At 44.6% G+C, this 10,514-nt stretch overlaps 2 protein-coding genes across 2 annotated transcripts; one reads left to right on the top strand and one right to left on the bottom strand.

Annotated features, from left to right (window-relative positions):
• Positions 1-5: 5 nt before the first annotated feature.
• cbx7a (chromobox homolog 7a) lies at positions 6-5,105 on the top strand. The gene is made up of 7 exons (XM_085933818.1): positions 6-667; positions 1,549-1,637; positions 3,175-3,218; positions 3,365-3,430; positions 3,528-3,594; positions 3,736-4,012; positions 4,097-5,105. The coding sequence occupies exons 2-7, from the start codon at positions 1,569-1,571 to the stop codon at positions 4,537-4,539; spliced, it is 966 nt and encodes a 321-aa protein (XP_085789944.1). The 5' UTR covers positions 6-667; positions 1,549-1,568; the 3' UTR covers positions 4,540-5,105.
• Positions 5,106-8,254: 3,149 nt separating this feature from the next.
• On the bottom strand, positions 8,255-10,342 carry LOC147043809 (GTPase KRas). The gene is made up of 5 exons (XM_085933826.1): positions 10,022-10,342; positions 9,715-9,827; positions 9,310-9,488; positions 8,610-8,769; positions 8,255-8,520 (listed from the first exon to the last, which is right to left on the bottom strand). Exons 2-5 carry the CDS (start codon positions 9,823-9,825, stop codon positions 8,407-8,409), a joined length of 564 nt encoding a protein of 187 aa, XP_085789952.1. The 5' UTR covers positions 9,826-9,827; positions 10,022-10,342; the 3' UTR covers positions 8,255-8,406.
• Between the last annotated feature and the right edge of the window lie 172 nt (positions 10,343-10,514).

Raw genomic sequence — 10,514 nt, 5'->3', positions numbered from 1 at the left:
GGAATGCATTGGTTGGGGAACCGAGGCATAAAAATAACTTCAATTATCATAATAAAACAACAATATGCTTCCCCGTTCACATCATAACTAACTCAAAGAATCTTTATTTTACAACTTAGTTTCAAAACTTCTGTAGAACCTGGTCTTTCGATTCTTTTTGCTGATGAGTGCTTTGCATCTTGTCCTATTTTGTCAGAAATGTATTTTTACTGGATATTCCAAATGATTGTGTTATTGGCTACGCTCAGTGTTTGTGCAACAGCACAGAACAATTATAGGTGGACACAAGAATTAGAGCCGACTTCAAATAGACTCCGTTGCAAATCCTTAATTTGTAATAACCGAATGACTCATTGTTATCACTCCACTTCTGCATTCAGTTTTGTTTTGACTTTTTTATGATTCTTCCCTTCAGGGTAGTTCAAATCACACTTTGCTGGAAAAAGAATCATATCCTGTGGCAATTGTCGTCGCTCGACATCTATTTTAGACGCCGATGTTGTCACGCATCTAATTATTATCTCATTTGATTTATAGGTCAAAGTTCACGGTCAGCATGGATCACTGTTCAAGAGCTGCTTATCAACTCTTCCTGCTGGCTCCTCATCATCATCATCCAGCTTTTCAGTGGTTGCTGTAGAAACAGTTGTCATGGCGACCAGTGCCAGTAAGTGATGCAAGCATTCCAGGTGCATGCAGACCATGACTGTAGAGTCGACCCTGTGCCTTGGTTTTAGTGTAAATGATCCAGCTTCCTAATGTGTTATCCGGGCCCTTAGCGAGCGTCCGCTCATTCATCATGTCAAGCTACTCCCTGAGAAACAGGTGTTGAGCTCAAGTTGCTCTTTTCACTTCCAAGTGAACACACTTTTTATGCAGAACTCTCCTCTTTGTGGACATATTGCGTTTTTACCTTTTAAGAATTATTTCTATGTTGTTTTACTTTACTTCTGTATTTGGATCAAAGATGGATGGGGAGGTGAACATTTTCACCCAAGCGAGTGCCTCCAGGCTTCTTTTCAACCGCAGATTGTGATCTTTAGCGGCTAAACAACTCTGAGAAGTCCCTCCATTGATGCTTAATGAAAGGCTACAGTCATGTAAACAGTAGTTTGAAACTATAAACTTGATGATTAATGTTACCTGTACACAGAAGTATAAGAACAATATTTGAGAGAAAACTTCGAGGTATTTTCTATAACTAGCTATCAATATGCAGATTTTAAGACATTTTTTAAAAGTTAAATTCCTTAATTTGAACAGTGACCTTCTCGAAGTCTCTCTTTCTCGCGCGCGCGCGCTCTTTCTCTCTTGCGTGCGCGGCCACGTACTTGGGGGCTCGGCCCTACGTAATGGCGTCGTGAGCGCGCGCGCGACTTAAAGCAACGCGTCGTCCCGTGTTGATGTGTCGCAGATTTGAAAAAGTGAGCCAGCAGAACACTTTGTGCATCGAGAAACATCGGAGGCATTTTAGAAGCCCGAAGGAGCATTTTGATTTGATTTGGAGCCTCGTTCTTTCCGCTCCTTCTTCTTCCTGCCTAAACACAGGCTGCTTGTTTTGAGCGGGGATGGAGCTGTCATCCATTGGAGACCAAGTGTTCGCAGTGGAGTCCATCACAAAGAAGAGAGTGCGAAAGGTGAGCTCCGATACTTTAATCCACTCTACTCAACTTACATAAGTTATTTTTCGTGTGCTTTCCGCCACACGGAGAACCTTGTGGCGTGTCCGTGAAAGAGAAACTAGGCCACGCACTTTCCATTCACTCTTAAGACACATTCAAAGTCCCTTTTCCTTTCGTGGAGCGTACATAAACGCTGTTTGCTTTTATTTCTGGTGGTCGTGATTCATGATGATGTCATTATGGCGCTCTATTTTAATTTCTGGAAGTTCTGCTGTACCGTGCAACGATGCTGCAGCATGTTTGTGCACGAGCCCACGCAGATACAGTACGGTACACAACAAGAAGGGGGTGTGTACGTTTAGTCAGTGTGCTGTGCTGTGCTGGGCTGTGCTGTGCTGGGCTGTGCAAGGTGACCGACCAAACGCAAAAGACATTTTTGGACGTTCCCATGCAGCGCTTGTTTCCATTGATACGCACTTAAATTCAAAAGAAAAAAGAAAAAGCTGACTGTCTTGTGTTTACGTAAAGTTGCGTGTTGATCGTTGCACGCAGCGAGGCTCCAATTGTTCAACACAAGAGACGTCAAGATTGCGCAACAGCACGTTGTTTACATGTTCCCGTGGCCCCACCTATCCGATCCTATCCGATCCGAGCCCCGCACGGTGTACGTTTCTAGAAGAGTCGCTCGTGTGTCCGTGCACCGTCACGTCACGCGCAACTCTACGGGGGGAGAGCGAGCGAGAGCGAGAGAGAGAGAGACTGAAAGGGGGCGCTCACTGACGTCATTCCTCCTCAGAACCCCATTTGACAAGGAGAATAATACCCCCGCCTCTCCACATTTGCTCACTTTAAAGTGGCAGACATCGCCTCACCTCACGCATTAAAGTACACGTTGTACTTTTGCGGGTTTCATTTGTTGTTATACCCGCAAGGGTAAGAATTTGGACTTGTACACTTGTGTGGATGCAAAGCATGCCCATGGAGTGCTTACTTCATTTGCATTGGCCACCTTGTCAACATTTGTTGTTGAAGTGGTCACACCACTACAATGATGCTATTTGTTAGCATTTTGCTCCCCCCCCCCCCAGCATTAAGATTTTGCGTGGTTGTTTTTAATACACAATGTATCATGTAAAACTTTTACTGGGAGCAACACTCTACATCTTGAAGCCTGTTTTTATAAATGTATTTTTACAATTTGTTTACTGTCTGCCAAAAATTGCAGCTTTTGGGGTTACTGTCACCATACAGATTTTGGAGCTCAAATTTTGACTCACAAAATTGGGTCACTCATACCTCATGGCACATTGAAGTTTTACACTCACTGTTCAATTAACAATCAACAATCTCAAATGAACAAGAACGCACTGTTACATCAGTCATAAAAAAACGATTCATACAGACATCGTAAAATGAAATACTGAATTTTTTTCCTTTGCTGGAATTTTCCAAATGTGATGATTTGTTATGACATGAGGGCAAATTTTTTCCTGTGAGACTCATCGAAAAAAAGTCACTTTTGCCATTCTCTCTTTCTCTCTCTTGTCTGCAGGGTAATGTGGAGTACCTGCTTAAGTGGCAAGGATGGCCTCCAAAGTGAGTAAACACTGAGTCATCAGCCAGTGACATCATCCCTGAAATAAACGCTCACATCCAGCTTGATGACTGACTGACCTGCTCATTCCATACGAAGATGGGCGGGCGTGACCAATGTTAATATCTCCTTGTGTGGCCCTCGGCAGGTACAGCACTTGGGAGCCGGAGGACAACATTTTGGACCCTCGTCTGGTCCTGGCCTATGAGGAGAAGTGAGTCGAATCTATTTTCCTTTTTTTTTTTTTTCCCCCCTCAAATTGTTGTCCTTTTTCTCATCTCTTTGTCTTTGTGTTTTGGTGACGTTACCAGTCAGCAGAAGCTAAGAGCTCTGGCCTATCGCAAGAAAGGGCTCAGACCCAGAAGCCTCGTCCTGCGGGTAAACTCATCTTTCAAATCATGCCTGTCAAGTGTTGGATATGTGTCTACAGTCAGTTGCGGTGTCACTAATAATAAATGTATTCATGTATGCAGATGCTGAATCCAACCTAGTGTCCTCCAATCTTCTATGTCCTTGTAGAACATCTTCGCCATGGACCTCCGGAGCGCCCACAAGGCTCCCGACAAGCCCCGGCTCCGCCTCTCGCTCACCCGCGCCATGAGCACTGATGTGGACCCTGTCCAGCGTGGATCCGCGCACTGTCGCTCCGTGAGGAGGAGGAGGAGGAGGAGTAAGCAGCTGGCGTCCAAGAGGAGCGTCGGGGGCAAGAAAGCGCAGGACTGGGAAGACACCAGCGAAGACGACAAGCAAGAGTCCGAAAGCAACACAGAGGAGAGACGGGCGGACAGCTTATATGGTTTGTTGAATGACCTCTGAACTTTGACCTCTTTGTCACGCTCAACTTCAAAATAGTACCTTCATTGAACTCTCTGCCTTCAAGGTCATTCCGAATGCAGCTCGCCTCCCCACATACTGGAGCGGCAAGATCTAGAGTTGGACGTGGAGGAGAATGTCACCAAAATGTGGTTGGAGCCGCGAGACGGAAGTGCGGAAACGGTCGTGCGTGACCAATCAAAGGACAGCGCCGCGGCGCTCCAAGATGGAGGAGAGGATGCGCTTACCCATGACAACGGCTCCGACGGCGACACGGTAGAGGAGGAGGCGCTGTCGGGGCCGGAGAGTCCCGACACGCACCTGAGAAACGAGCCGAGTCCGGAGGGAGCGGCCGAAGATGCGGCTTGCCACAATCAGAACGTTACCACGGCGTCGGCCGTTCAATCAAAGCATCCTGGGAAGGTGATCACCACCGAAGTGACCATCAATTCGCTGACGGTGACTTTTAAAGAGGCGACGGAGGCGGAGGGCTTCTTTAAGGACTGGTAGTTGAAGGCACATTCATTCGACGACAATAATCAGACTCGCCGCTCATTTTGTAACACGTTGAAATAGTCATGTATGTAACATGTTTACAAAGAGAAATTCCTGCTGAGAAGACATGATCATCTTTGAATTGAAAAACAAATGAGTGGTGATTTTTTATGATTGAGGTTGTTTTATTCTGAATTTCTGAGAGTCAAATAATGAGACAGTAGTTCCTTCTTCCATGGGTTACCCCTCACCCTAACTAACCCAAACCCCAACCCTAACTTCTTCCATGCAGCTACTTTTTGGTTTTATTCTTCAGGGTCTTTTTTTTTTAGAAATTCCAGAGAGTTTAATAATGAGGCAAAGGTCAAACCAACTCATTTCTTCCATGCAGCTACTTTTTACGACAAATTGAAGTGCTTTCCAGCAAGACATCGCACTTCCATAGTGTGTGTTCTTATAGATGTCTCATTTTATGATTACAAATATGTTTGCGAAAGACATCGGCGCCTTTGCGAGGTTATTTCTGTCGCAACAGAAATAAAACAAAGAGATGTAATGACTGATGCTCACATGAAGAGGAATGCACAAAAAAAAAAAAAAAGTACTGTCGTGTTTGCTGTCTGTCCGTTCCAAGCACTATAAATGCTACTTGGTTCTATTTTTGTATTACCAGTTGATAGTCCATTCTTTACTCTACACTAACCTTTGTGCTTTTCAAAGGAAGTATCATTTTACACTGCTGCTGTTAGCTTTGTACAATAATGTACACTAAGCAAATGTACATTAGATCACACAGTAGAGAGCTTTTGTTATTTATTGCATGTCATGTGCATAAGCTAGACTAACCTACAGTATGTGTCGGAATCATGTCATAGAAAAATGTTTTTATTTTGACTGTGTTTCCAATAAACATGAACTCAAATGATGACCTTGATTTTATTTTGCTCCATCAGTAGTGGTAACCACTTTTCACCTTCCGTTATTTTTCCCTAATAAAGTGGCCAGTGATTAGGTACACCTAAAAATGGCGGCGTACCTAATGGAGTGTCCAAGTGACGTCACGCACCAAATAGCCAATCAGAAAGTGGGGGTGAGAGCGGGTGTGGCACTTTTCACTTTCCATGAAGTTTTGACCATGATTTTTCCCTAATGAAGTGGCCTGTGATTAGGTACACCTAAAAATGGCGGCGTACCTAATGGAGTGTCCGAATGACGTCACAGATCCAACAGCCAATCAGAAAGTGGGGGTGAGGGCGGGTGTGGCACTTTTCACTTTCACTTCAACTTTTTCCCTAATGAAGTGATTAGCTACACCTGTGTCAGTATGACGTCACAGCTCAACCAGCCAATCAGAAAGTGGGGGGTTGTTTGGGTGTGGCACTTTTCACTTTCATTTAAATTTTGACCATGATTTTTCCCTAATGAAGTGGCCTGTGATTAGGTACACCTAAAAATGGCGGTGTACCTAATGGCGTGTCCGAATGACGTCACAGATCCAACAGCCAATCAGAAAGTGGGGGTGAGGGCGGGTGTGGCACTTTTCACTTTCACTTCAACTTTTTCCCTAATGAAGTGATTAGCTACACCTGTGTCAGTATGACGTCACAGCTCAACCAGCCAATCAGAAAGTGGGGGGTTGTTTGGGTGTGGCACTTTTCACTTTCATTTAAATTTTGACCATGATTTTTCCCTAATGAAGTGGCCTGTGATTAGGTACACCTAAAAATGGCGGCGTACCTAATGGAGTGTCCGAATGACGTCACAGATCCAACAGCCAATCAGAAAGTGGGGGTGAGGGCGGGTGTGGCACTTTTCACTTTCACTTCAACTTTTTCCCTAATGAAGTGATTAGCTACACCTGTGTCAGTATGACGTCACAGCTCAACCAGCCAATCAGAAAGTGGGGGGTTGTTTGGGTGTGGCACTTTTCACTTTCATTTCAATTTTGACCATGATTTTTCCCTAATGAAGTGGCCTGTGATTAGGTACACCTAAAAATGGCGGCGTACCTAATGGAGTGTCCGAATGACGTCACAGATCCAACAGCCAATCAGAAAGTGGGGGTGAGGGCGGCTGTGGCACTTTTCACTTTCACTTCAACTTTTTCCCTAATGAAGTGATTAGGTACACCTGTGTCAGTATGACGTCACAGCTCAACCAGCCAATCAGAAAGTGGGGGGTTGTTTGGGTGTGGCACTTTTCACTTTCATTTAAATTTTGACCATGATTTTTCCCTAATGAAGTGGCCTGTGATTAGGTACACCTGAAAATGGCGGCGTACCTAATGGAGTGTCCAAATGACGTCACAGATCTAACAGCCAATCAGAAAGTGGGGGGTTGTTTGGGTGTGGCACTTTTCACTTTCACTTCAACTTTTTCCCTAATGAAGTGATTAGGTACACCTGTGTCCGTGTGACGTCACAGCTCAACCAGCCAATCAGAAAGTGGGGGTGAGGGCGGGTGTGGCACTTTTCACTTTCCGTGAAGTTATGACCATTATTTTTCCCTAATGAAGTGGCCTGTTATTAGGTACACCTGAAAATGGCGGTGTACCTAATGGCGTGTCCGAGTGACGTCACAGATCTAACAGCCAATCAGAAAGTGGGGGGTTGTTTGGGTGTGGCACTTTTCACTTTCACTTCAACTTTTTCCCTAATGAAGTGATTAGGTACACCTGTGTCCGTGTGACGTCACAGCTCAACCAGCCAATCAGAAAGTGGGGGTGAGGGCGGGTGTGGCACTTTTCACTTTCCGTGAAGTTATGACCATTATTTTTCCCTAATGAAGTGGCCTGTTATTAGGTACACCTGAAAATGGCGGTGTACCTAATGGCGTGTCCGAGTGACGTCACAGATCCAACAGCCAATCAGAAAGTGGGGGTGAGGGCGGGTGTGGCACTTTTCACTTTCCGTGAAGCTTTGACCATGACTTTTGATTATTTGATTTATATATATATATATATATATATATATAAAAAAGAAGATTCAGATTAAAGATTCAGTTCATTTAAAAGAACTGGAATGCATATCTCTCGTTTGTGCTGCTGCAGTTTCGTAGGAACGGTACCATTTTGGGTCCATTTGGAAGTAAATGGGGGGCTGAGTGACGTCATCGCTATAAATTAAATGTGTAATATCTACGGAACCGTAGCAGCACAATCAAAAGCACATAGACGAACTGTGACAGATCTTGACGTCAACATTCCAGACAAGTGACTACATGATATTTGCCATGTAGATTTTTATACGTCCACTAGAGGACGCGCTGTTCTTAGAAATACTGTAACGCAACCAAACGGTTGCCACACACTGACCTCATAATTGGGAGCTGACTGTGTTTTATAAAAGTCAAGAATGCTACTTTATCTGCAAGTAGTGATCACCAGAGATTTTGAAACAACACTGTCTGTGGATCTCAGTTAAAAGGATTAAAAGATTAACACTGCACACCCGATGACTGTATTGCACAGTACAAGGTTACTGTTTGGCAAAACATTTGTTATGCTATTTCATCGGCTTAAAGAAAATAAGGATGACACTACAGAGGGTATATATGTGATGATAACCAAGGAATGAGGGATGTGGAAGGAAATGATTTCAACAACACAAAAGATGAAATCAGTAGGAAATAGTACTTGCGTCAAAAATGTCAGCAGGGCCGGACCGCAGCCTATTGCAAAGTGTAGCGAGTCGACACGCCGCACGAAGCACACATACAAGTCAATCAGAGAAATGTTTATTTTCTTAAAAATAAAAATTGAATGCTGCTGGTAAAAACCTAGCGAACAATACAGTTTGGTCTGGACATTCACAGCATTGAACGGATAAACGCGGGAGAGCTGGTGGTCCACCTGACATATTTGTTGGTGTGTATGGAGAAGTGCTATAATATCATGCAACGCCTCTGAGTGTTCTTCTTGCTCTTCTTGTTGCTGCGGTTGGTCTCCTTGTATCTTCTGATCTCTCTCACTAGTGAATAGAATGCTTCCTCCACTCCCTACAGGGAGCACAAAAGCAAAATGGGGTCAGGCTAATGTCGAAAAAAACAACAACCCGAATGCGCCAAACGCCGTCACTGCTGCACACCTGTCTGGTTTTGGCCGAGGTCTCGACAAAGGGCACGCCGTAGCTTCGGGCCAGTTCCTGCGCTTGCCGCGTTTCCACCGAGCGTGAGCTCAAGTCACTTTTGTTGCCCACCAGCACCATGGGAACGCTGTCGCTGTCCTTCACTCTGTTGATCTGCTCTCTGGAAGATAATGACATCATCTCAAATTCGCATCCCGACAGGCTCTTCCTCCCCGGTCATATTTCTCTCTATGTGGTGACCAACGTTATGATAGTGAATCACAATCATTTAACAGTATGTGTTACCGTCAGATCCTTTCGTACCATTTCCTCGGATGTTTAATAATGAAATGAATCACTGGTACAAATATAACCCAAAAAGCGAGATTACATCCAAACCCGTCCGTCCATGACAGTTCAGACACTTTATATTAGCTTCATTTCAAGGATCACAAGACTGCACAAGTGTGAAGGTTTTGTTCTATTTTGGTGTCTTTGGTTTAGAACTAAACCCCCCCCCGCCCCCCAAAAAAAAGAAATCTGCCAGGAAACTTTCAAAGACTTGTCATTGCTCCTTTAGCACGTTAGCATACATAATGTAGCTGACGTGTGCACAGGGATGTCACGTGACTCTCGGGCGGGTGCTTTTATTTGAACAGCGTCTGACAACTGGACCTGACCTAAGCCGTCTGGTCGAAAAGAGTCTCGATGTCACCAGTACCTGTATAGGTGAACGTCCTCAAATGACTTGATGTTGTTGATGGCGTAGACGCAGAGGAAGCCTTCGCCCGTCCTCATGTATTGGTCCCTCATGGCGCTGTATTCCTCCTGGCCCGCAGTGTCCAGGATGTCCAACAGACACGTCTCTCCATCGATCACCACCTGCTTCCTGTACGAGTCCTGCGGCAGACAAGGACGCCGTTGTGACTTTGTACCGAACAGAAGTGATTCTCAACTACTACTGTGATGTAGCACAGAAGTTGATGGGACAGGTGCATTTGTTTGTTTTTTGGACATATCATTTAATAAGCAATACATGAAATGAGAACATTGATATCCATCCACACTACGCATGCAGCCGTGGAAGTGATTTTACATGGAAGGAGCCTAATATGGATAGTCCCACCTCGATGGTTGGATCGTATTCATCCACAAAGTGGTTCTGGATGAGCTGGATGGTAAGGGCGCTCTTCCCCACGCCTCCTGCACCGACCACCACAAGCTTGTACTCGGTCATGTCTGCAAAGTGAGGCGAAAGCAAAGCAATTGACAGCTTCTGCAAAGAGCTGATAACTGATCTGATACAGCGCCGTGACATGGCGACCCAGATTTAACTTCAACACCCCTGTCCATACATGTCACCTCGAATTGACGTCACTACGCTAGCTGCCTAATGGTACTAAATCCCCGTGTTATGCAAGAACGAGGCTTACCTTAGTAAATGATTTTTGAATAGCGTTCACAGGTCCGGAGTTCCAGCATCGATGTATATGACATTAGCTTGCTACATAGCGATAGCTTGAGGACAATTTCCTTCCTCAAACTGCACGCAAAAAAACAACAACACTTTAAATCCTCGAGCGTTTTCCCAGATTGAGCATCAAAACGCAAGGTGAAGATTTATGACGACTGGTTTAAGCACATCCGCAACTTGAAGTTGTAAATAAACGCCAACATCTGATGTAGACCTCATAAAACCTCCATTGGAAAAGTCACCATTATTGCGTCAATGCTCACGTTCAACGACCAATAGGACGAGGACTCTACAGCAGACTTTCATGTTGTCCAATCATAGTGGAGAGTTTAATATTAGTCCCGCCTACTCTCCAAGCGACCATGGCAAGTAACAAAATATCCATTTCAAATATCAAAATTGGCTAATTACTTGTTTTGAACCTGGAAAACAGCTGACAACGCAGTAAACCA

The sequence above is a fragment of the Syngnathus leptorhynchus genome, chromosome 16 (assembly GCF_054491065.1).
Source record: "Syngnathus leptorhynchus isolate UIUO chromosome 16, UIUO_Slep, whole genome shotgun sequence".
Taxonomy (NCBI): domain Eukaryota; kingdom Metazoa; phylum Chordata; class Actinopteri; order Syngnathiformes; family Syngnathidae; genus Syngnathus; species Syngnathus leptorhynchus.
Note: the sequence above shows the minus strand (reverse complement) of the source record. Positions and strands in the feature narration are given on the sequence as shown.